At 38.6% G+C, this 27,814-nt stretch overlaps 1 protein-coding gene across 1 annotated transcript in view; it reads right to left on the reverse strand.

Moving 5' to 3' along the window:
- ITGB8 (integrin subunit beta 8) overlaps positions 1-27,814 on the reverse strand; it is an 85,410-nt gene that overhangs the window by 51,739 nt on the left and 5,857 nt on the right. The window contains exon 2 of the mRNA XM_032759688.2: positions 1,948-2,033. Within this exon, the coding sequence (XP_032615579.1) occupies positions 1,948-2,033 (86 nt within the window). The remainder of the gene's footprint in view (positions 1-1,947; positions 2,034-27,814) is intronic.

Consider the following 27,814-nt stretch of genomic DNA (forward strand, 5'->3'; position numbering starts at 1 on the left):
TGTTATTAATGCAGGCAATCCTCCTGGTTTCCTAACCCTGAATGAGTTGTTCCAGAACCTTGTCAAAGTTCTATATATAGTCCTAAATCCCATTTCTTAAGCCATGCCTCTGTGCCCAATGCTTTCCACACTGCTTCATTTCATCCTCACAAGACTGTGAGGCGGGTTCAATTTGTATTTCCATTTTAGAGGTATGGAAATCTGAGGTTCAAAGTGATTAGGTAATATGTGCAAGTTTATAACATTAGGAACTGGTGGAAGTAGGATTTGAATCCAACTCAGTGTTTCTTCAGAGCCTGCTCTTCAATACATAAACTAGGCTGCACTGCGCTATATAGAATATTTGGGGACATGATCACCCAAGTGAGTTTCTGACTGTTTTCCCTAAGATCCCATCTGAAGAATGTTGCCAACAGTGACAGATTTTCCTTCTCCCCTCCAGCAGCCACCTCCTTTCTCCTTGACTTATCTCTTTCTATCAGACAACTGATTCCTCCGAATACTCAAAATCCCTCCTTCTGTGGCAGGAGTGACAGCTATTCCCAGAGCTGTGACTCTCCAGATTATTTTCTTCCAGTCAGAGGTGTGAGAGGGAGAAGGGGTCCCTCTGAAACCTGGTGTTCTATGGCTAACATGTTACATGTGGCTGACACTGGGCTTCTGTACTATCTTTTGAAGGCTCTTCCAAACTACCCTCACTAAAGCATTCAGCAGTTGACAGCAAGTTGGCACAAACTTCAGGGCTCTAAGGATTTTCTTTAGTGAAGCAGTAAAAACCTAAAATGAAGTACTGGTTTGGGGTCAGGAAATAACAAGCCATGAAACATTCTTGACAGAGAAAAACCTGGAAGCAGACACCAAATTTGAGGTTATAGAGATGAGGAAAGGGAGATGCTAGAATAAAGTGAATTCTTTTGGTCATTTGGCTCACAGGCAGTGATGGGATCGAACCCAGAAACTCTGAGTTGTCCTCTCTATGACATGCCTGGCTCCACAGGTTCTGATGAACCACTTTCTAGTTCATGAATGACATCTGGTTTTCTCACTGGTGGAGCACAGAGTCCATCTGGGAAGCCTTTAGGCTCTCAGTAGGGAGACTTACTTTCAGACATGCCTACTGTTTCTTGAACCCCTCCCCTGCCTCTATTCTGACTTGCTTCCTAGAAGAAAGTGATATCCACCATCTGTTGCTACCTTTCAACTTCCTTTTTTCTCCAAGAAGTAATAAAGGAGGTTGGAAGGATAACAGTAGGCACAGTTGTTAAGTCAGCGGAGACAAAAGCTAGAGACTTATCTCCATGTCAAGCAAAAAGCCATTAAAGACCTATTTGTTTGTTCCAATTCCCAGGAGCTACATAAGTAAATGTAAAGTTATTTAGGCAATCTAATACAAGAAGAAACCCCAAATTAGCAGATCACTTCTTCAGTGCAATTTACTAGATACAGGCAGTTCTAACTCCAGTTTACCGACAAAAGAAGAAAACATAAAACAACCCTAGAGCCAAGAAAGAAGGAACGCATTGTAATTGTTTTACTAAGAATTTTGTTATTAGGATTTGTTTCTCTTGGTAGAACAGAAAAACACTTATTTTGAACAGGATACATAACCTAATGCCTCAAGCTGAAGCAAGAATTCCACACCAAAGCCTACCGAACTATTAAAAGTTACTAGCTGTGGTTGCCAATTCTCTCTATAGAACAGATGGAAAACATAAAATGGTTTGCACTTCATTTCAAAATTACCGTAATTTTCCTAATAAAAAGGTTATGATTTATTTTATATTCAGCCAGATATGCTGTTTCCAAGCATAAAACCAAATAAAATTTTCCTTATGTTCAGCAGTATCTTTATTTTTCCTGATGCACCTTCAAGGCACAGAATATTAGGAAAATGAAGTCATGCTATAGCTCAAGTCAACCATGAGAAAAAGAAAAAAAATGGCACACCTCTTGAACACACCATCCACATTCTGGACCGAGCGCAAGGCACCTGGCACAGGATGCTGCATTTGAAGATGCACATCTATTGTCTTCTGCAATGAAGGAGAAAACAGTTATAATTTACTCTCAAAATACAAAGTATATATAATTCTAGACTAAAATGAAACAAACAAATGAACAATTGAAACAAATGAAAAACTGAAACAAGAGGACCTTTTATTACAAAAATCTGACAACAAAGATATATAATTTATTGGAAAGAGTTGACCTGCTCATTGTAATTAATAGATACCTGGATAATTATGATTTAGTTATGAATTTGGGAGAAAGAAGAGTGACAAAAATCTGATTTTGGTCAGGTTTGGGGGTCTGGATTCAATTCTGCTGCAATAGTAGAGGACAAGGACCTTCCAAATTATTTAGTAAGTTTAGTAAGTTTCACTGTATTTCATATTCTCTGAAGCAAATAGGTGCTTTGCATTCTAGAGTTTTTTCCTACAAAAATTATTGTTTATAGACATAAATCTCAACATATAAATTCACATTAAATCACAGTGAATGAATTTTCTGAGAAACAATCTTGATGGGCATATAAAGTAATTAACTTGGGAATTCTAATTGTGTTAATATTGATTATTTTGGCTTGAGGAATACCAGAACCAGACATACTGGCATAATTTAGTATTTTAGAATTAAAGTGGTTAAACTGAATGAGTTTAGTTAATTTAATTTCTTAGATTGGAGGACTTAAGATCTAAGATCATGACCAATTCACATTTCCATAGATTCCTGCACATGTCCGTAATATTTTAATAACAATAAATAAATATTTATTTATTAAATAAATAATATTATTTATTATTGTTATTTATTATTTAAATATTAAATAAATATTTATTATTTATTAATAATAAAACATTTTAATATTTTAATAACATAATAATATTTCTAGTTGTGCCTAGAAATTATTTACCTTTATCCCTCTATCCACTAACTGCTGAAACAATTAAAATAAGGCTCATTAGTATAGGTTGAAACACAAACTATGATACAGAATGAGTCATACATCATTTTATCATGAGTTTTTAGTAGAACAAATGCATACTTCCTACAGTCTATTCTTTACCATGAGATGTTCTAAGGACACTGGAAGTCACAGTGTGATCTGTCCATCTCACTCAAAGTAAACAAAAGGGACATCCTGGATGTAGGTTGATCACAGACCAGATGAGGAGAGACATATATAAGCAAACAGTATCACATAGTAGAAGATGCACAGAGAGATTTCACCAAAGTGTTAGAAGAACAGGGAAAAGGCGCCTCTCATTCTGCTTCAGAAAGGGATGAGTAGGGGTGGAGGAAGAGGGCATATTTAAGGATTGCTCCCCAGAGGCAGTCACATTTAGTATCTCTCTTTGCCATCTCATTTTCTTTCTTCTAATCCATGTTTATCTCTTTAAAAAATGTATTACATATAAAAGAAAAGTATGTGTGTGTGTGCACACTCATGCACATGTGTGTATGTGCCCAATCACACATGGACAAGGACATGGTAATTTTAAAGGGAATAGAGACGACAGAATCTCTAGCTAGCCATATTCCAACTGTTTTCTCTTTTTTTGTTTCTCTCTCAACTTTCCTCAACATTCTGGAAATACAAGATAAAAGCAGTTCTGACCTGGAGGTGGAAGGGGATGAGAGGAGAAGGTAGTAGGAGAAGAGTAGAGAGGGAGGAACTGTGTTTACTCCTGTGTTTACAGTTAGAAGTGCTAACTGGAGTAGTATGGAGCACCCTTCCCTGTATTTCCCCAGACACTCAATGGAGTAAGCAGAAAACATCTTTCCCTAATACCTCTAATGTTCTATTATCTCGTCTATGTATCTCCTTCTATGCTTTGTCCTTCACTTTATATCAACTTTGTGTATACATTGTCCAAAACTTCGTCACTTCACTAATCTTTCTAGACCTGGCCTGGAACCCAAGTTCTAAAGTTAACTCTAATATTTTGTGCTTCCTTTACCACCAGCTTGGCTACCCAAAGTATGAAAACTCCTTAGCCTAAAAATTTTCCATCTGTTGTGGGCTGCCAAACTATAAAATCTGCTTAGTACTAAAATGTTCAGAAAAGTGAGTGACCTTTTTAGTTTTGTTTCCAGAAAGAAAACCAATTTAGGTGTAGGCATTAACCACATTTGCAAACTGCTATGGTCTGAATGTGTCTGCCCAAATTCATATGTTGAACCTTAGCCTCTAATGCAATAGTATTAAGAGCTGGGGCCTTTAGGAGGTGATTAGGTCATGAGGGCCCCACCCTTCTGAATGGGATTAAGGCTCCAAAGCTTTTAGCTCTCTTTGTCCTTCTGCGCTTCCATCAAGTAAGGACACAGCGAGAAGTCCCTCACAAGACACTGGATGCTGGCTCCTTAATCCTGGACTCCCCAGCTTCTAGAACTGTAAGAAGGAAATTTCTATTGTTTATAAATTACCCAGTCACAGATATTTTGTTTTAGCAGTACAGATGAACTAAGACACAGACCTAATTTGACTTTTGCCAACTCGTAGCCTTGACTCAACTGAAACATGAAATTAAGTCTATTTCAGTTCAGACTTGACCAAGACTTTCACTCAACAGGTAAGACTTTTGTGTTGGTAGTTAAGACTGTAGTCTCAAAAAGTGGGTAAAGAACATGAACAGACACTTCTCAAGAGAAGACATTCATGTGGCTAATAAACATATGAAAAAAAGCTCAACATCACCAATCATTAGAGAAATGCAAATCAAAACCACAAGGAGATACCATCTTATGGCAGTCAGAATGGCAATTATTAAAAAGTCAAGAAACAACAGATGCTGGCAAGGTTGTGAAAAAAAAAGGAACGTTTTTTCCAAGTGAGTACATACAATAGTATAATTGAAAGAACTCCAAAAAAAAAAGAAAAAAGACTGCAGTTTCAAAAGTAGATCTACCATTTGATTCAGCAGTCCTACCACTGGGTATCTACTCAAAGGAAAATAAGTCATCATATCAAAAAGACACCTGTGTGCACATGTTTATCACAGTACAATTCACAATGGCAAACATATGGAATCAATCTAAGTGCCCATCAGTGGAAGAGTGCACAAAGAAAATCTGGTATATATATACACCATGGGATACCACTCAGCCATAAAAAAATAATAATGTCTTTTGCAGCAGCTTGGATGGAATTGGAGGCCATTATCCTAAGCAAAGTAGCCCAGGAGTGAAAAACCGAACAGTACATGTTACTTACAAGTGAGAGCTAAGCTATAGGTACCCAAAGACATACAAAGTGGTTTAATGGACATTGGAGACTCAGAAGAAGGATTTGGGAGAGGGCTGAGGGATGAAAAATTACCTATTGTGTACAATGTACACAATTTGGCTGATAGAAACAATAAGAGCCCAGACTTCATCACCATACAATTCATCTACGTAATCAAAAACCACTTGTACCCCTAATGCTACTCAAGTAAAAAAAAAAAATTAAAGGACTGTAGTCTCATGGAAGGGAAGCTGTGGAGTCTAGGACTCCAGTCTTTGTATCTAACAATTGTCTGACTCTGTTCTAAGTTAACCCAGTTTCAAGCTCAGATAAGGCTCCTACTTCCATAGTACACACGGCAAAAACAAATTCACAAGTGAAAATCTGTTTTCTTTGTATTCTGATTCTTTTCTTTAAAAAGTTCTAGTTCCCATCTCTAATCTCAAATTTCAGACACCTAACGATGATGACCCAGAGAGAGAGATATGTTGGTCCTGTCATTACTTCCCAGGTTCCAGGGCTGACATTTCTCAGGGTCTACATAGCTACAGGAAAAAAGATCCCATAAATGGATCTGGAGGAGGTGGCCACATGTTTCTGCAGGACTAGAGGAAGGTCATAAATTGAACTGCATGGGAAGAGTGTCAAACATTATTTCTGGAGAGTGTCATGGTTATACTTCACAGAAGACATGCCAGATTCACTTTGGCATGCAGCATTTTAAAAATTTTCTTTCTAATTTAAAAATATGCAGGTAAGTAAAATACCAAATATACCAATATCAACAATTACAGGAATTCTTTTCACTGAATGTTCAAAGTATTATGAATGCTATTAGTCAGTGTGTGCTAGGAATTTCTTCTCTCTCTCCCACACACGCACACACACACTCTCTCTCTCCTTCCCTCCCCTCCCACAGCACACATACAAACACACCCTTCTGTGAAAGTAAAAATCTTTACACTGCATATACAGCAATGCATGACTGCTGTTTACAGACACGGACAGTTTGTCTTCAGCTTCTGGGTCTACCTAGTTCATTTGCCCTCCCATCCAACATTACAGGAAAAGTACTTTCCAGCAATGGTTCCCTAGCAGCCCTCAGCACTGCACTGACACCTCATTAGAGGTTGTGCCTGAGTGGGTTTTCCCACTTTATGATTGCGGTTGCTGCTTGTTCAGCTATTTGCCTAGTGATGTTGCAATATGCACCTTATTCTTTATATTCGAACACTGCATTTTAATAAGGATTATTTTTTATTGATCCCAATGGAAATTCTTAAGCCAATGGAAGAAGTATTATAATGTGCTAAAGCACAGATCCTCAGATCCTCCTCTTGTGCTCATTTGTTTTAGTTCTCAATGCCTCATAAAGCCCATGTTATTAAGAAAAAAAAAGTACTGCCTTAGTGCTATCCGTGATAGCAAAGACATGGAATCAACCTAGGTGCCCTTCAGTGGTGGGCTGGATAAAGAAAATGTGGTACATATACAACATGGAACACAACACAGCCATAAAAAAAGAGCAAAATCCTGTCCTTTGCAGCACAATGGTTGTAGCTGGAGGCCATTATCCTAACCAAATTAACTCAGAAACAGAAAACCAAACAACACATGTTACCACTTACAAGTGAGAGCTAAACATTGGGTACACGTGGACATAAACATGGGCATAGTAGACACTGACAACTACTGGAGGGTGAAAGTAGAGAGGGGAGCAAGAGTTGAAAAACTGTCAAGTACTATGCTTAATATCTGGGAGATGGGATCATTAGTACCCTAAACTTCAGCATCATGCAATATACCAGGTAACAAACTTGCAAATGTACACTCTGTATCTAAAATAAAAGTTTAAAAAAATATACTGCTGGCTGGGCACAGTGGCTCATGCCTGTAATCCCAGCACTTTGGGAGGCTGAGGCGGGTGGATCACCTGAGTTCAGGAGTTCGAGACCAGCCTGACCAATATGGTGAAACCCTGTCTCTACTAAAAATACAAAAATTACCCAGGTGTGGTGGTGCATGCCTGTAGTCCCAGCTACTTTCTTTGCCTTGCTATAGCTGTGTGAAAAATTTCAGGAAAGAGCAGGAAGAAAATAGAAATAAAAAGGGTTAGAAAATTGACATCCATTGTAACTCACAAAAAAAAAAAAAAAGAAAAAAATGATGCTAATATTTTTATCATCTGGAAATCTGAGAAAAATTGGTTTGGGGCCTAGTTCTTCAGAAGTATAACTGTACCAGCAGTTCTGGAGCCCCTGGGGTAGTTTTATGTCACATTGCTATCTCCCATCTAGAGAAAGTAACCAGGTAGGCTGGGAGCAGTGGCTCACACCTGTAGTCTCAGCACTTTGAGAGGCTGAGGTGGGCGGATCATGAGATCAGGAGATCGAGCCATCTGGGTAGCACAGTGAAACCCTGTCTCTACTAAAGAGACAAAAAACTAGCTGAGTGTGGTGGCACACACCTGTAGTCCCAGCTACTTGGGAGGCTGAGGCAGGAGAATTGCTTGAACTCAGGAGGCAGAGGTTGCAGTGAGCCAAGATCATGCCGTTGCACTCCAGCCTGAGCAACAGAGCAAGACTCCGTCTCAAAACAAACAAACAAAACAAAATACAAAACAACAACAACAACAAAACCTGCCTTGACAGAAATCAGAAAAAGATTTAATTGTGTATTGTCAATAAGTGTGTATATTCTAAGTAATTCTATTTCTGGATCTGTTAGCATGTGCTGTGTGTCTTATATTTTCTCATTGTCTTACAACTGTAGACAACAGGTGTGATGAGGTAGTGTTGCTAAATAGTTACTGGGAAGAAACTTCCAATGTTCCACAGCACAGCTACTTACTAAGCTAGTTACCTAAACTCTCCAAGTCTCCATCTCCTCCACTGTAACACAGGGCTAACTATAACCATATCAAATTGCTAATGTGAGGATGAAGTAAGGTAAAGCATGCCAACAGAGTGCTCAGGGCATAGTAGGCATTCGATAAAGAAACTGTTGTAATGTCATTATAATTAATATTATCTATGATGGGCATATTATCTATATACATATACATACACATATATATAGACACATACATACGTGTATGTTCATGTGTGTATTAAGCTCTATGTTGAAAAAAACAAAGAAAGATGTTATGTGTCCTCAAACTTGTTGTAAATCTAACATGCTGCCTTTAAAATGCAAGTCCCTTGGGTCATAAAGATAAAGTTTTAAAAATACAGCTAATATATAAAAATGGCTATTAAGTAAAAAGTACTGCATTTATTTAATTAAAAAATGATTCTTAAAAGCCCATAAAGTTGAATATATACACATCCATCCAATCTGTTACAAATACAATTTTGGCATGACTACGAACTGGCTTACTGAAAATCTCTTAGAACACCTGCATTTTATTCAGATTTTGCAACATGAACATTGATTTAAGCTGAACAATTTTTAAATTATTTCCCAGAATTAAATGTTTATGACATATGTGAAATGACCTCTATAGCTATCTGTCATAAAGTATAATAAATATCCATCATCAACAGGATAGAGTACACAAAAGTCAGGAAAAAACATATTCATGATACCCACTTAGGTATTCTTTGTTTTTGATGATGCCATTCATTCATATTATTTTGAAAATATTTAGTTGATAGAAGTGACAGGGGGAAAAAATGGACCAGCAAACTCCCCAAAACTAAAAAGGACAGTAGAAGTTTCAGTGTTTAGAATGGGATCTTTCCATAAATCAAGTGATTGGATCAAGTAAAAGTTTTTAGAGACATTTCTGTTTTTTTCCTGTAGTAAAGTCAATAAAATTTCAACAACATTTAAAGGATGTTCATGGTTATCTGGCAAAAAGAACAATTACAACTGATAAAGACTGTAGTACCTGATATTTAGAATCAATTATTCTGGATTCTTCGGTTACTCCTAGACAAAATGATTTGTGAGAAATGCATTTTTTTTTTCCAGGCAATATCCCTTTCCTAATTGCATTTACTATACAAATTAAATTAAATTTGGATAACCGTATAAAGCTACTTCCTTAAAAAAATAAAACAAGTAAACACTGTTGTAATTAATACATATTCTGCTTTGATAACAGTCAAAATCAGATGAATTGAGCATGCTTAAGAGTAAAGTTTAGAGTATAACTGGGTTTTCCTCCTTCTAGATATACATATCATAGTCATGTAAATATACCTTAAAATACATTACTTGATTACCGAATCTCTCTTTTACAGAGAAATATAATATATGCTATTATTTAATATAAAAATTAAAACAAATAAATACATTGGCATTCTAATCACTTGCCATGACCTAGTGATTCCAAGTTTTGATTTGAGGTTTCCTAAAGGCCCCTACAAAAATCAAGGGAAGGAGTAGGTGCTTAGGCCTACTTCTTTGAAAATAAGGCACAGGAAACAAAACAAAAGTCAGTTAAATGTTACCAGGGATTAAGTAAATGGGCGTGAGAGAAAAGGAGGAAACACAGAAAGCTCTCTGAAAAAGGTGGATCTGAGTAGGGAGGTTCTGAAGTGGTAAAGAAGATATATTACCAGGAAGTTAGTGCCTGAGATGATCCCTCAAAACGGGGAGCAAGGATCTACTTGTTGAAATAGACAAAGAAGCAGATGTCATTCAAATAATGATAACACATCTGTGGCAAAACTTTAGCTACTAAATACCACCAATGCTTATTTAAACTGTGTTCATATAGAATTAATTGAACAAAATTCATGAAATTCAAAATATTTGTAGTTGGCTCCTGAGTTATGCTTTCAGGAAATACTACTCTCTTGTAGTATCGCCCAGCCTAGGCTGGCACATTCCTCTCCTTTGCCTCCACCATAGTGTTTAATTTGTTTCAAACTTGTAGCAAACAAGCATTCAGACCATGGAAATGAAAATAAATATCTTTAAGGGGCAAACTATTTTCTCTAAATAATTTTGCCTCTACTTTTCTCTTAGAAAAACCTACAATAGTATTTATGTTTAGTGAAAACCAGTTTGGATTCCTCTCTATCTTGCGTTGTCTGTTTGCTGTTCCAGTGATTAGGTTTGATAGCCTGAACGTGGAAGAGAAGGAGGTGTTACAATAATGTTCAATTCTTATACAGTAGCTCAGGAGGAAGTTGGGGGAATGAGAACATTACAAGAAAAAACAATTGTTTTAATTCCCGAGAAAGACCCTGGAGCAGAGATTGTTAGCAAGTGATTTACTGGGACGGGCAGTGAGGCATGGCAGCAAGCATATACGTTGGCGCAATGGGAGTGTGGCCTCAACCTGACCCCTTCCATAGCTTTGAGCCCGAACGACAACACGAAGTTGTCCCACCTGGAAGCCTGGGGCCTGCTTTCTATCCCATATCAGACAGTCATTGGCTGCAGGCAGCCTGGTACGCGGAGGAGTGGGGTTGGAGCGGGCTGATGTTCCAGGCATCTCTGAGCAATGTGGCTCCTTTTGGTGGAGGGCAATTCCTTTGAGAAAGTGACAACTGTGAGCCATAAACAGCCAGAATGCAGAGCAGCTGGGGATGGGTGCACCAGCCCTATAAAAAGAGCATAGGTGGGGCACTAGCAATGTCTATATAATAATCTCCCCCCAGAGGGTGATAAATGATCAGAGTATTGTAGCACAGATTGCTGTTTGCCTGCCTGTTCTTAACTAACAGAATCCTAAATTTGTTGAAGGTGGCATTGAGAGGAACTGAAATGCCACAATTCCCACCTTCTCTTGTAATGATGATGATTGGATAACTAATTATGATGATTTAAATGGAAGCAGAAGTTTCTGAATGGGGCTTCTGTGAAAGTTTTCAAAAAAGTTTTTTGTTTTCCTTTTTATTCCCCTTATGCCCATCCTGCGTCTTTCTGCCTGGAACATGGATGTAATGTCCAGACCTGCAGCAGCCATATTCAGACTTGAGGGAACTTGTCTTATAGAAGCCGAGGCTAAACACAATGGGAGAAAAGGAGCCCAGGCCTCTCAGAATACCAAGGAGTCCCTGTATCTGCTCATTTACTCTCAGAACTGGGTCTGATGTGAAAGCAAATCTTACTCAAATCTTAGTTAATCCTGTTTTCAAAGACCCTCTTACTTGCAGATAAACACAATTCCTAACTGATGAATTTTCATCTGAGTTTTGAAAGATAAATAAGAGACTCTAACAGAATAAACGTAAATGTTTTAAAAGAAATGTTAAGCATAAAATTACTTTATGTGAAGTAGACCATCCATACTAAAGAGATGTATTTCTTCATGTTTGTTTGTTTGTTTTTCCTTGGAAAAGTAAGAATACTAGATTATCAGTTCCTGGGAGGAAAGGTGCTTAAATACATTTTCTTTATATACCCAGTATATGAGCCTCGTACATACACTCAATATACTAGGATACACTCAATAAATGTGTAATTAATAAATAATATTCTAAGTAGAGGTTAATTTGACAATTTAATTCCTGAGTTTTTATAAGTCTTGACTGCATATATTCTTAAGTAATCTTCATTTCCAAAACCTATTTATCACAAAGTCAATGTAACTATGTTTACATAATGATACATAACTAGATGAATTCATCTTTATGTTTCCACAAACACAGATTACTGTTTTCTTACACTTGGTCTTCTGATATTGTGTAGTTCAGCTGAACTAGCTTATTTTTAAAGCAGTTTGAAGATATAATGAAATGATACTAAGTTAAAATAGTCTTTTTTTGATGCCGCCATCCTCAGGTACAAGATCACCAAATTCACTTACTTTTCCTTATTGCACGGATCTAAACCAAATTTAAATCCATCACATGTTCCTTGTCCCTTGAAGGATGAGTATCCCCTGACTGAGCAGAATTTTCTTGTAACGCCAGTTAGGAAACAGCACTAATATCTTTGGTTCTCAATAGGTAGGTTTTTGAGGCTTTTATTATATATAATCTTTATGTTTCAGGGACAAATTTCAACTTCTCCTGTTACATAGTGAGTAATTTATGTGATTACAACAGGGCTTTATGCTAGCATAAAGATTTTTGGAGAGCAAAAGAAAAACTAACAACATGTATAACCTTGGGCAGGTTAAGAAATGTTAGGGCAATGCAATGCATTCCATTAGTCTGCCCTGCCCTGTTTAGGGCAATCCCAGCATGAGTCAGAGCTTAAAGTGGGCTAGGATGGCATAAATCAAAACTCTAGGTCATGAGGGAATTTACAAGAAGAACCACTGTGAAGCCACTAATGACACCCATGGTGTTGAAATGGGCCATCACAAGAAGCCCAGTCAGATGGGATCATATTAGAACTTTTTATTATGATTCATTTATGCCCATCATAATCAACTTTGCATTGAAAAAGCTCTGATTGCTGCACACATTGGGTGACTATAGAATTTATGAACTACACTGAGACACTTTTTAACTTGAAAGGGGCACTGTTAATCGTACCAGTGCAAGACGTGTAAACTGAAACTCCTCAGGAAAGCTGAAGTCTAAGGTTACCCTAAACACAGAGTATTCTGGTGTTGTTGAATGAGAAATCAAAACAATAAACAAGGCAATTCATGATGAGTTTACAGGAAATGTGAAAGGAGAAAGAGAACACCATGAGTTAAAGATACACTCTCACAACATAAAGGTAGACTTGAGGCTGGTTTTGAAGGATAGGCGAAATGCAGAAATCCAGTTAATAGCTGTTGGATTATCTTCAGATTATATCTTATGTACATCTTTACATGTATATTTGATGTGGAAGGAAGATGACCAAACATAAGGAATATTTGTCATTTGTGTTTGAAACTGATTTTTCAGTCCATATTGTTTCCTAGGCAAAGTAGTTTCTCTTGGCAGCCAAATGGTCACTCAACATACAAGAAGAGTAGTTGTTGAAGAGGAATAAATTCAGTTTTGCAGTTGCTCATTTAGCTGAATACTTCAGTTTGTCTTCTGACACTCACCTGCTGGGAATTTTCAAGAATGGCGGAAACAGGAAGAAAGATGGCGATCAAAACCATATCATCTATCTGTACAGCTTTTCCTACATTAGACTTGGAACTTGAAAAAGGGATCAAAGTATCAAGATTCAAGGAGAGCCCCCAAGGCCCCTCAATGGCAAATTCTGGTTAAAGCTGCATTTGTCTAACTTGGAAAAGCAGTATTAGTCATGTGCTTTGTGTCTTGTTTTCACTGGAAATTTTCCATACATTCCAACTGTCCTGTTTATGAGGCACACTCCCTTTCTATAAAAGCCAAAATATTCACCGGTTTCCCACTCTGTTCCTCTAAATAATGTTTTCAGTCTAACACACTAGAGTTCCAGGGGCTCTTCCTATTTTCATTTCCAACTCTTGGCAGGTATGAGTTTCCTTTCTCCAACTTAAAAAAAAAGCACTGTTATTCATGTCCAAACTTCAAATGCCATGGTTAAGGAGGTTAAAAAAAATGCCCTAGGATAGTAGGAATGCATCTTCTACATTGTATCTTTTAAACTTAAAGTCACGTTGCAGGTGTGAACTTGATTACAGTAGCCAAGCAACACTCTATATTGTAAGAAATTTAGTGCTAAGTAAAGAACAAATACGGGTAAATTAAAACCCAATATGAATTTTACGTCACTTAGGATTTGGCTTTCCTGTAATCACATTTCAAAATTCAAAAATGTGTTTAATATCTTTTGACTCTGCACTTGAAAATTAAATCTATACATACAGTACAATAAAATTAGAGAAAATTTAAAAAATCAAGTACCTATTACACAATTACACTGTGTTGGCCCTATGCCAAGCACTTTATATAAATGATCTACCTGAAGCTTCATAAAACTCCCATGAGGAAAGTTCTGCTATGCCCATTTTACAGATGGAAAACTACAGCTTAGAGAAGCTAAGTCTCACCTAAAGTCACAGAGGTGGTAAATACAGAGACCAAGTTTGAACCCAGTTCTGATGACAGAACCTTTTCTTGTAAACACTGTCTTAGGTGGAATAGAGAATAACATAAAAAAGAAAATTATTCCAAGGTATGACTGAAAACCCCTGGCTAATTAGTACTATTATTAGTTCTTAAGTGATGACTCAGCAATAATCCCTAGTACCTCCAGATAATTCTTTAATACAAGTAGTATGTCATTACTTTTCTTATCATCAGTGCTAAGGTAATCCTATTTTCCTGCTCTAAAGATAAGAATGTTAGATTCTCCCTAGTAAGATTATTTTCCATCCCTAGAGTCAGAGACTCTCCTAAATACTTTGGTACCCTTTTCAAAATTCATTTTCTTTCTGTGCACAAGGAAACTGAGTTTTAGCGTGAAAGCCCTAGTCTGAAAATCTCACTGAGTGCATTAAGCAGACTGGCTGGCACTTGTTCAGCAGAGGGGAGAGCTGTCCTTTTACAACCATGTGTCTCCAGGCTCTTGCCAGGGGACAGCTCTGAGCTGCATGCTAATTAGGCAGTAGCATAGGAAGTGGTGTTCGGAGTCGCTGTTTCCATTTGTGAATTTCTAGCTCTGTCTTGAAAGCCAAATCTGGAACAGGGGAGAAGGCAACTTGTACTTGTCCTAACCCTGCCTATTCGCTGGCCTCAGCTTCATAAACTAACTGCTGATGCTTTGCTTCCTCGTTGATGATGTAGGAAAAATGTTCCCCTCGTTGTGTGCTGTGTTCGTCCACTGAGCTGAAAACTGTTTGAAAAGTAGAGTGCAACTTACAATGACATGATTGGTGGAGAACATTTGCTTTATAGCATGTACAGTTCTGTGAGTTTATGGGACTGTCTTAAGATACAATTTATAATAGGAAAGATTTATTTTAAAAGGTCACCAAAGGCTGGGCGAGGTGGCTCATGCCTGTAATCCCAGCACTTTGGGAGGCCGAGGTGGGCAGATCACCTGAGGTCAGAAGTTCAAGACCAGCCTGACCAACATGGCAAAACTCCGTCTCTACTAAAAATACAAAAATTAGCCAGACATGGTGGCGGGCACCTGTAATCTCAGCTACTCAGGAGGCTGAGGCAGGAGAATCGCTTGAACCTGAGAGGTGGAGGTTGCAGTGAGCCGAGATCATGCCATTGCACTCCAGCCTGGGCGAAAAGAGTGAAACTCTATCCCAAAACAACAACAACAACAACTTCAATATAGGGAATTGTTTTTGTTTTTGTTTTTTAAAAAAGGGCCACCAAAATCGCTATACATTCAATAAAACAGTTGCCAATAATGCAGACTGATTATTCCCTGTTTTATGTTTTGGCACTGTCAGCAAAGAGGCATGAGCAAATCTTTGGTGGGTGGAAGGGTTCTGTATGTTGACTGTAGTGGTACGTAGCTTCAGAGGTCTATACATCTGGCAAAACTCATCCACTGACATTTTAAATAAATACAGTTTATTGATGTAAATTATATCGATAAAGTTTATTTCCAATTAGCACTGTAAATTAACTTAGATGGAATATTTGTTAGATAAAAGACAACCAGTGTACAAGGAAGGAATATATTTCTTTCCTGCCAGTATATACCAAAACATTAAACTATGATTTTTAGAAAAAAAGCCAGTGACATCTTATGTTTTTATTTTGTTGTTGTTGTTGTTTAATACAGATTAGATAGTGGTTAATTAAAGTTGTTTATCCCTATACGGTATATACGGCATTTGATTTACATATCTTTTTATATTTAGATTGATTTATTTTAATGCTTTTTCATATGGATTGAACTTGTTTGTGAGATAATAAAAAATCTTTTCAAATTCAAAACTTATTTGTTATATTCTGCTTGCAATTTCTTGCCAACTCTTGGCAGCCTAAGAAATTGAATGGAGTAGGTAATGATACCAATGTAAGTTTAAGTATCTTAGTAATTAGTACTATTAGGTTGGTGCTAAAGTAATTGCGGTTTTGGCCATTGAAAGTAATGTCAAAAACCACAATTACTTTAGCACCAACCTAATATTGTGATCAGTAGTAATACTAATATAGCTTGAACTAAACATCAATATTATACGTTATATCCTGTTCTCTAAAGTAAATCCTCTTCTATCCTCAATGCCAAATATGACTCTAAATATTTGTCTTTTCTAAAATTCACTTTATTTGGAGACTCAGACAAAAAGGAACTCTAAATTATTATAAAATGTGTTAACTGTATCTTATAGGATACTCTTCCATAATACTTTAATATCTTATAATTTTCAATTAATATTTGTTCAGTTTAATATCATCTGTAGAAATTTGAAAAAAATATAGCACATTAGAAGTGGTAAATTCAGAAAATTTTATATTGGTACTGTCCATATTGCCCTATAAAATTCTTATTCCATCTTCTCCATATTTCCCCAAATGGTCCAGCTACTGTTTCTCCTTCATCAAAAGTTAGTTTTATGCAGAGTTCATCATTCCTTGGGGAAATGTTCAAACAGTGCTTTGCAAACATATTCTCCTTGTTTCCACTGGCTACTTACGAGATTCTCCCCAACTTCCATCTTGCAACACTTATCAATCTCTATTCTTTCAAAGTTCACAGCTTTTATTTATATGCTCCCCCATCTTTGTTATCAGCACCAGAAACGGCTAAATTTGCAATGTATTCATCACCTTGCTCAAGGTTATTCTGTCTTACCCAAGTCACCCCCAACACCTCACTACCTCCACCATGGACAGAGCCATTAGGAATCTCTGGGGCCAGGAGCTGCAGCAGGAAATTTTCATGAGCTACAGAGGAGTCACTGGATAATGGAACAATAAAACAGTTCTTAGGTATGAAAAACCAAAGAGAAGCAGAATAAATAACAAATTCAAGAGGAGCTAGAGGATGAGACAGAAGGCAGCCTACTGATTCAAGAACTCTAAAACATGGAGTTGAAAGTAAACAGGAGGTCAGGCACAAATGGGGTGATGCATCCTAAGCAACATCTGATTATCTGAGGCTGCCTTAAGGGCACTGCCAGAAGCCTATTAAGAATTGGGTTCCCTCCAAATTTCTTTCTCACCTCTTCTAGTTCCTAGACCCTGCTTTCATTAATTTCTTGTTGACTTTCCATCATATGTTTTCACTTTCACTGTTCTAATTCTTTCTCATCAAATCCTTTCTCATACCAAGTCCTCTCATTTAAGATATGACCCTAACTTTACCTTTATATTATCAAGAAAATCTAAATATATTCCTTCTTTTCAAGTCAAAATTGTCTTTGTTCTCTTATTAGAAAAATATCTCTCCTCATTACCAAGATCGTTTCCTCTAGCTTTCTAGTTAATTGCTCACTCAAAGGCAAATAATAATTCTTAATTACATTTAGCAACTAGCACTTAGCAATGTTTAAATGTCCTGTCTTTCAACAGTGAGTGGGCACTCTATCACTTCTCTCATTCTCAAGCAACTCCCCTTGTTATGTCTTTGGCTATTTTCACATTGCTCTCTCAACTCTACAGCTTGATGACTCTATGAACTAACAAGATTCCAAGGCTCACTTCCTTGAACATGACCACCAAATTGGTACCTTCAGTTCCAAACTCTCACCCAAGCTTCTGTCTTGAACTTTCAACAATCTGCTTGGCAACCCACTCAGATTCCTGCCACAACTTCAAAATCTTCGAGTCTCAAACATGTTCCTCTTCCTGACTTGAATGATCTATTCCATTAATTACATTATTTTCCCATCTATTCTGATTTAAATCTTTGTGGTCAACCTTGACTCCTCTCTCTACCACAGCCTCAACAACCTGTCAGTCACCAAGACTTTTTGCTTTTACTTTAGTGTCTTTAGTATTTCTCACTCCCTCTTTCCATTCCCATGGATCCATCCTAGTTGAGGCCCTCCTTATTGATCATTTGCTTTAATGAATGTAACAATGTTCTCAGAATCTCTTACAAACACCATTTAGCCCTAAAAATCACCACATACATTGTTGCCAGTTTCTTTTGCTGATACAGTGATCACATTATTACCCTACTAAACAATCAAATCAAAACAAAACAAAACACCTGGAATTATTTCCACCACCTGAGTAGTAAAGTGTCTCAGTCCATTCAGGCTGCTATAACAAAATACCTTAGACTTGGTAATTTACAAATAACAGAATTCATTTCTCACAGTTTTGGAATCTGGCAAGTCCAAGACAAAGGCAGCAACAGATGTGGTGGTATGGCAAGGGAGCCTTCCTCATAGGTGGCACCTTCTTGCTGTGTCTTCATATGGCAGAAGGGACAGACGAGTTCCCACAGGCCTTTTTCATAAGTGCACTAATACAATTCACTAGGGTCCTATCTTCATGACCTAGTCATTTCCCAAAGGCCCCACCTTTAATGCCATTACATTGATGATTAGTATTCAACACATGAATTTTGGAGAAGCAAAAACATTTAGACCATAGCATAAAGTTCTAACAAATCTACCTGCCATTAACTCCAAGGTGCTCTCTTTTGCTTTTCTCCTAATGTCCTATGTCATGGTCAATGTACATGCCTCCTCTCTGCCTGCGGAGCCCCCTTCAGGTATAATCCTCAGGTGTTGTATACTTCTCAGGCAATCACTTTAATCATCTGGAGTCAAGAGTGTCTTAAGACACCCAAAGAAAGTCCATGTTGCTTTTGCCAGGAGATGGGGTGGAGTGAACGCCTCACATCAGAACTAAGTCAGGCTTCCTCAGACCTTGTCTCTTCCTTCCCTAAGAATCAAGAGCAAGTCTCAGAACCTCCCCTTGCTCCTCAACCACTGACAGTATTATCACCACTATCTACCTTGAGATCCCAAAGACTAATCTCACTTATCCCTGTTTATTGCACCAGTTTCCACAAGAAGCCCAGGACTCCCAGATTCACCCTTATTCCCCCAACACATTCTAATCCCTAGAAGGCTCTGCACAGCCCTCTTTTCTCCTTATCTCCTACTCCTTTACAACTCCAGAAACCCATCCCCCGTGCCTTCTGAAATTCATAGTCCATTTCCAGAAGGACTGCCCATATCCCAGTCCCTTATCTGAATGTTCCCTTTACCGTCTTGCTTGAACAGAAATATGGCTCTCCCCTGAGAACTCGTCTTCCCCTGACCTCATGAGTAATGGCTGATGTTTCTCCCAGAATCCTAATAGCCTTGAGCTTGGAGATGTATAAGTGTCTTCCTGAGTCCTCACTGCTACTCACAGGCACTTCTCCCTCTCTCATCCCCTAATCATCCCACCCCCAGCTTTGACACTTGTAACTTACATTATATCACCCACTATCCTGAATTGTTGCAGGCATTCACTGACATTTACCAACCACAGGGAAATGCTTTCTCATGTTCAGAAAATGTTTCCTCCTTGCTTGCTATAATTTTCTCCAACAATATTCCTATGTCAATTCCTGACAATTTTTGTATATACACACATCATCTTTGCAATACAAGATGCATCAGCTCCTTATTTTCTTCTCCTCCAATTATTTTGTCCTCCACCCTGATTTAGCTCCTTTGCTTCCATGTTAAGAACTTTAGACCTTGTAATTACCAGTAACTGCAACTTCTCTACAATTCCAGTTTCACATATCACCCTGTCTGACCACCACCTCTTCTCTTACAAGCGGATTCACTCTGCCTGGGCTCCAGGTACCAACAATCTGCCACTCCCAGTCCTTCAATCCTCCCACGCATTAAAAATTTCTCACATTGCTTCATCGCCTCTCATCTCTCTACCCTTTCTGTAGTTACCCACAAGGCTAACTCTCTTACCGTCTTGAGGGCCTGGCTCAAACACTGGTCTTTTTTCATGAAGCCTACCCCATCTAATCTACTTGAAATGGCAAGTCTGTCTTCCCCCAACCCTGCTCCACTTTTCCGCATAGCACTTACCACCTTTGAACATACTAGATAATTATGTATAACCACGTTTTTTTTTTTTATTTTGTCTGTCCTCCCCAAAAATATAAGACTTATGAGAACAAGAACTTTTGTCCTTTAGTTTCCTAATGTTTTCATACTTTGAATGGTACTTGCCACACACTTGTTGAAAAATATTTATTAAATAATTAGCACATCTTAGATTTTAGTTAAAATTATAGAATTTATTGGATTATAATGTCAATATCCTCCTAGAAAGTGATATATTATTGAGGCAGATGATATATTGTTCATATTTCTCTCCCTGAGGCCCTGGGAATTGGCTCAGATAGCACCTTCTCAGTGAGACCTTCCTAATTATCCTACTTAAGATCATACCTCCTTCTCCAGTATTCTTGACTACCCATCTGGGTTTCTTTCTCTCTACAGAAGGTGCTAGATACTTAGTGCTGCCTGGTGTGCTATACATTCTATTTATTTAATTTGTCAAATGTCTGTCTCTCTCCATTAGAATGAAAGCTCCATGAGAGCAGATCTTTTTGTTTGGTTCCCTGCCATATCCCCGAGGCTTAGAGCAATAGCAGGCACAGTGTAAGAGCTCAGTATGTATTCAATGAAGGAGAGGATGAATGGGTGTCTCCCCTACATTGCCCCAAACATCCTATGTGCTCTCTCTCTTTCCTTTTACTTCTGTGACATTCGGGTAACTTTCTCCCAATGCTGTCCCTTCTCTTGGTCAACTCTGGAACTCAGCTCAGGGTGCATCTCCCTGGGGAAGCTTTGTCCTGCTACTGCACTTGCTCCTCTGACCATTCTGCACTGCTCCCTGCACACACACAAAACACTACTGTTTCCTACAGGTTGTCCCTGAATTTCGCCATTGTGATGTCCTCACTTTACTCATTTAATAAATTAATACTGACAATTCTGTTCTTCCTGTCTTTACACACACGTAAAAGTTTCTTCTAATAGCTAAGAACAATGCAAATAATTATATGTACTATTGGAGACACAGCCTGGATTCTGCTTTATGCTGATGCATTTTAAGACCATCTCGCAAAATACACTATGCCTAGAAAAGGTGGACCATATGTATTGTAAAATCTAAGTAGCTGGAACCTTAATTAATCTGGGCTCTAAATTTTAATTCCCTCCTAAAAAATGAGAAAAACTATAAGTATTAATCTTTAGAAAAGACTGCAATGTTCTGTCTTGCATCAGAACACATTTGACCTATTTCCTGTCTGAATCAGAAGCCTAAAGCTCTACAGCACTAATGGCCCAAACCACCCACCTCTGCCCCACAGCACTGTCTCGTATTGTATGCCCACACAGTTCCTCAGGCTCAGCCACCCCATCTCCTTGATACCTTACTTCCTCTCTGTCCCCATAGCAACTAGTCCAGTGTGAAATGCACTGAGCAGGTGCTCAAGCAATGAATTCATTTATTGATTACATGGTAATGGTGAAAATTTGCAAATGTGATCAAAGGATAACTGCAAGGCTTTTTTCAAATACCAAAGAAAATTTAAATGATGTACTCACCAAGAAAGGAAAGTGTACACACACATATTAAAAAGATGTTCAAAAGCAACAGTCAGAATATAAATGGCCATAGAATTTAATTAATTAAAATATCACTTTTCATAGGCACTCCAGGTGACCAGGATTTTCCTATAACTATTTTTTACCTGCTCATAGGTACCTCTGTTAGTATTATCAAAAGCTACTTGATTAGAGGAAGAGAATGGGTCAATATTTAGTCAAAAGAGAAAGGACATTATCATCTGGGAGTGGAAAGCAGAAAACTCCACTTCTTAAGGAATTTTGAGATTGTAATAATTTTGATGGCTTCTCCATTCCTGAATTTTTTTTGTAATTATTTAATACTTGCAATTAAGTCATGGCATCGTGTTTTAGGGATAGAGCACCTGCTTATATTCCTGTTGTAGAATAACAGCAAAACCTGACATAAGACAGGACTTAACAAGAGTGGTATGAAATGGAACAGGCAGGGTGCAGCAGGCAGCAGATAACAGGACGATGTCACCTCAAGGGAGAGTGGGAGGGCCAGAGAAAACTTCCTTAAGGAATTTCCTGTGCCATTTTATTACACGATTGCATCTTTATTCTGTCTGGTTCCCAAATATACATTATCTGTTAAAAACCACACAGTATTGTTAGGTTACTACTGGGAGTCAGCCCAGGCAGCTGGATCAATAAAAACTGGCCAAACGGCAGCAAACCTGTTCAGAGACATGAAATTATCTGCCAATATCCAACATCCCATTTCTAAACTTTGACGTCTGAACCCCTCCGTTTCCTACTTAGCTTTCCCTTGGACCTCAGATCTCTTTTGTCTTCTAACATTTAACCCCTTTCAGGTTCAACTCTGCCGTGTCTACTGAAGACCCGCAAGCTGCCTTTCAAAATACACGACCAATTTATATTTGAATAGGAAATACAGGAGTTACACCCTCACCATGACTGAGGCAATAGGACGTCTCTTCACCTTCTCAGACCCACACTGCATATCCATTGATTATGCAGAGACAGCTAAGTTAATCTGTTTCTTCTGGCCTGGAAGGCTCTGCAGTATTTCCGAACAAATGACAACCAAACTCCAAACTTTGTGTTTCTAGGTTTCTGTGCTCTCACATGCAGTGTGAATATCTGTGGCCATTGATTCCTTGGCTCCTGAACAACCTAAAGTGCCCAGATTCCCACCACCTTTCACTTTTGCACACCAATAATTCTGAAAATAAAATGAATGAAAAATCTTTTGCCAAATGTGCCATGGGTATAGGAGTTACTGGTAAAACCCTCTCAGATTCTGTAATTTCCAGCCAGTCTCCCAGTGTTTATGTGGCACCTCTTGAGATCTTTTCGATGGAAGAGTTTACTGTATATCTAGGCAACATCCAACAACCTGGTCTTGTGTAACCAAATTATTTAGACCATCCTGGGCCACTTACTGTATAGCATCCTCAGAGGCCTAGAAAGGTGAGTTTGCACTTTTAAGGATAATGTTTTTGGGAATCCAAATTACTCCTTAGGAAATTCATGTGTAAGAGTGCCACTTAGGCTGGAGAGGTAAGCTCCAAAACGTTGAGGTAATTCAATATTTCTTGGGACTTTCAGGGTCTTTAGTTCCTAGATTGTCAATACAGAGCCCTAACAAAGATCTTCAAGTGGACTGACCAGTTAGTGGGTCCTCTGTCACTAGGGCAGCTTTATATTATACAACTTGGAGGCCAATTCTGGTGTCGTCTGGAGCTTGATGTTCTTTCATATCATGCTAGAAGCACCTAGTTTGTTCAAAGGGCCAGGAATACTCTGGTTCTGCATGTGGGCTTTTTTTTCATTAAGATTAATCCCAAAGGAATTGATAATTATGCAATATAGGAGAAAATATCACATACCACCTGGGCAGTATCTGAGAAGTTTGCCCTGTGAGAAGGAGGAGTGTAACATCCAGTGATTGTTCTGGCTGACCCAACATTTCTACCCCACCAGTAGAAAGCAGTCAGAAGTAACACATCTTTTTTTTTTTTTAGCTCAAACATATCCCTAAGAGGCAGAATTTGTCCAAACAGCCCTGATATCTGACTTTTCATAATGCCCAAAAGTCAATCTCTGACCAGACAAGTCTATAACCAGATAATCCAACCTCAGGCAAGTGAGTTCTGGCATCAATGCTATGCTGACCCCCAAGTAGCCAACTGTCAGCCCCGGACAGCCCTAAAAGGGTGGGCAGGCCCAATCTCCAGCTGGCTATGCTGTCTTCAGTGGGCCACAGGCACGTGCTCAAGAGCCCCCTTCCCTTCTCCCATGTGACCACAGTCCCATCAGATGTTACAAAGTATCATGTGGCCTTGGATACCTTCTTTACAAGGCATCAAACATGCTATATCTTCTAAACTAAAGACTGGTAGTAATGCCATTTAGTTCTCATATTTTCAGTATCAACCTGAGGTCAGGCTGTCTGATTATATACATTGACCCTCACTTTAGGGCCCTTGTTCTAGCTGGTAGTGACTGACACGCTCATCAAAAGGGACCTTTTTAACCAAAACTGAGGATGCCTGAAACTGTAACTCCCTTCTTGAATGTTTCTTTTCTTTTCTCAGTGTTGCCACTGTCTAGATGAATTTTCTTGGAAATTGGGCTCCATCTGTCATTTCTAGAGCATTTTATTTTGCACTTTATGATCCACTTATCTTCAATTCCCCATAAAAATCCAAACCAAATGCACAAAAAGACAATGGAGCAATACCTTGGGAGGTATGATTTGTACTAAGAAAGAGACCAGCCAGTCCTTTTGCTGCCAACAATGCAGTTCTGCTACAATAGCATCTTTGTTTCCAACTAGAACAGCCAGTTCTGCAGCAAGTCCTGGCCACCCCAAAACTTGTTTGCATCCTTTGTCCTACTGCAGTCAATGAATACCTTGCATGACTAAGCCTACCCAGCCTGGCCTCTTTGTACCTCTCCAGCAGGCAATTAGAAAAGACGTTCTCTATTTGGTACTCCTTAATATAAATCCTGTCAATCCAGTCCTTGTAGAATTTTGAATTTTCTTTTAATTATTTTATTTGTTTGACCTCATAATATTCGAATGATTCTTTACAGTATAGTGGTAATCCCTCATTCCATAAGGATGAAGCTTTTCACCCAGCCCCCTTCCCTACCTAGTACCAGTTGCTAAGAAATTATGCTAAATATATGGTCCTTACTAAAATCAGGAAAAAAAATGCCTTTAGCTGGGAAGCTGTTTGTGGTTCAATTCCAAGGAAAGAACTCTGGTGCCACATGTACACATGAAACAGCAGTACTTTTAACTGTGGCTTCATTTACTATGGGCAGATCTTGAAATATCAACCCATTTTATCCTAAAAGGAAGTTGAGTCCAAAACCATGGAAAACACCAAAACATTCCTGGCCCAAATCCACCGCACATCTCACACACCTAATATGACATATTTGGTACAATTCTTCAGAGCTGGAATATTTCTAGTTTTTCATCCTCCTGTCTTCATCACCAGCCCTTCTCTCCACTTCCAAACTCGGTCTCTTCCACGGGCTTTGACTTGAACTAGCCCTTGACAGCTACTCTGCTTTCTTACCCTGTACTATCACGAGACTGTGAATTTTTTGGCAACCCTCTAGAATAAACAAACTACCAATATTTATCTGGAATAGCAACAGATTCTGTCCTTAACAAATGTTAACAGTATTTGTTGATTACAACAAAGCAAAACAACAATAAAACACCTGGCAGAGATAGCGCACGTCTAAAACCATTATAGCAGTGATGGTTGGCTCATTGATGAGGTCAGCATGAAAGGCCACTTTATAAGACCCTATATGCTATTTTATAAAATGAACTTTTATATTTTATTTTATTTTAGACAAAGTCTCACTTTTTCTCTCCTAGAGTGGAGTACAGTGGCACAATCTCGGCTCTCTGCAACCTCCACCTCCCGGGTTCAGGCCTCCTGCCTCAGCCACCTGAGTAGCTGGGATTACAGGTGTCTGCTACCATGCCCAGCTAATTTTTGTATTTTTAGTAGAGACAGGGTTTCACCATATTGGCCAGGCTGGTCTCGAACTCCTGACCTCAGGTGATCCACCCACCTTGGCCTCCCAAAGTGCTGAGATTACAGGTGTGAGCCACCACCCTGGCCTAAAATGAACTTTTAGTACTTTGGATAATAACACTCAAAATAGAAGCATCTTTAAAAATCATCTTAAAAGTATATATCTGATAAGAACACTTTAACAATGCAATTTTAAGTTAATAATCTTATTTTTGCTTCCTAAACTAATATTAGTTAAAGACTTTTTTCAATAACTGCAGGAAGATAGTTTAAATATATCTGTTTAATATTAGTAGTTTCCGAGCAAGAATTGATCTTAGCACTTTTGTTAAAAGGTGGGTCTGTTTTAATTAAATTATAAAATCCCAGTGGAAATCATTCTGACTTTCAATACACTTTGTTGGTGTGTAAATCAAATAATTTACTTACCGTGAAATAGGAAATAAGGTCACATTAAGATTGAGTGTAAGTCGAAAAATAGTCCTTTTACTTCATGAATATAGTATGGCACTGCTTTTGCTATATAGTCATTCACTTACAGATATTAAATATCAAATATATGCCAACTGAATAATTTGACCAAATTAGGTCATTCATGTCAGTAAAATGTTCTTTCCTAAGTTTTTTTTTTTTTTTTTTTTTTGAGATGGAGTCTTGCTCTGTCTCCAGGCTGGAGTGCAATGGCGCAATCTCGGCTCACTGCAACCTCCGTCTCACGGGTTCACATGATTCTCTTGCCCCAGCCTCCTGAGTAGCTGGGACTATAGGTGTGCGCAACCACATTCAGCTAATTTTTGTATTTTTAGTAGAGACAGGGTTTCACCTTGTTGACCAGGCTGGTCTCGAACTCCTGACCTCGTGATCCGCCCACCTCTGCCTCCAAAAGTGCTGGGATTACAGTTGTGAGCCACTGTGCCCAGCCTTCTAAGATATTTTTAAAAATAATAGAGGGAAATAAGTAAAACTAACTTAAGACTATGCGTACATTTGACTCTCATTATTACATGATTTGCAAGAGAGTAAAATTTTGTATAATCTGTACACATCTCAAAGATTACCAAAAGGGATTTAGTTATTAAAATATAAAAACACTTTGACATGAGGTAGTCAAGACTACCAGACTACCTTATGCAATGGTCTCTGGTGCTTTCTTTGTCTCCCCCGCTCAATAATATTTATTTGTTTATTATTTATTTATCTATTTTTGAGATGCAATCTTGCTCTGTTGCCCAGGCTGGAGTGCCGTGGCATGATCTTGGCTCACTGCAAGCTCCTGAGATCTAGCAATTCTTGTGCCTCAGCCTGTCAAGTAGCTGGGACTACAGGTGTGCACTGCCATGCCCTGCTAATTTTTGTGTTTTTAGTAAAGACGGGGTTTCACCATGTTGGCCAGGCTAGTCTCGAACTCCTGACATCAAGCGATCCTCCCACCTCAGCCTCCCAAAGTGGTGGGATTACAGGTGTGAGCCACTGCATCCAGCCCCCAGTAATATTTAAACTAGTAGACAAGTCTGCCCCTAACTTTTTCAGGGCCAACAGCAAGAACACAAATAGCAGTGAGCATAACAGACTAAATATTTAACAGCCACAAACCAGGCAAAGAAACCCACAGGTAAAATAGGTTCTATCTTCCTTCCTTGATAAATATATATGCATAATGACCTGGAAGGCTAGGTCTGAATTTGGAATATTCACCTCCAGATTTCTAGTTAGGAAATGGGCAGTGTGTGAAGTGTTGCCTCTCCAGCCATTATCTTCCCCTCTTCTCTCCCACCTCTAGATTTACTCTGCAGCACAGGTAGCCTGTTGTTTACCTGTATGGACACTTCAGCTTGCATGTCCAAGCTCTGTTTACTTCTCCTGCATCAGTGTCCTCGGCCATCTTCACCTAGGATTTGGCACAGGGGTGACTCAGTTTACCCCCAGAAGGCAGGCCATAAAAGTAGCCTGAGGCTGTTTAGGCTAAGAATTCTGGAGATGATCTACAGGGGGTGACAGACTTTACCTGAGCAAGCCCCATGGACTCCCTGCCCATGGTTGAGGTCATGGCCTGAGGACAGCTAGAGCTGAACCTTCCAAAGTTCAAGGTAGGGACTCCTCTCACCTTTGAAAAGCAATCTATATGTCTATAATTATGATTCAGAATGCCGACTCAAACCACACAGATGGGAATTCTGGGACCATTATTTATTA

The sequence above is a fragment of the Hylobates moloch genome, unplaced genomic scaffold (genome assembly GCF_009828535.3).
Source record: "Hylobates moloch isolate HMO894 unplaced genomic scaffold, HMol_V3 SCAFFOLD_1, whole genome shotgun sequence".
Lineage (NCBI taxonomy): Eukaryota > Metazoa > Chordata > Mammalia > Primates > Hylobatidae > Hylobates > Hylobates moloch.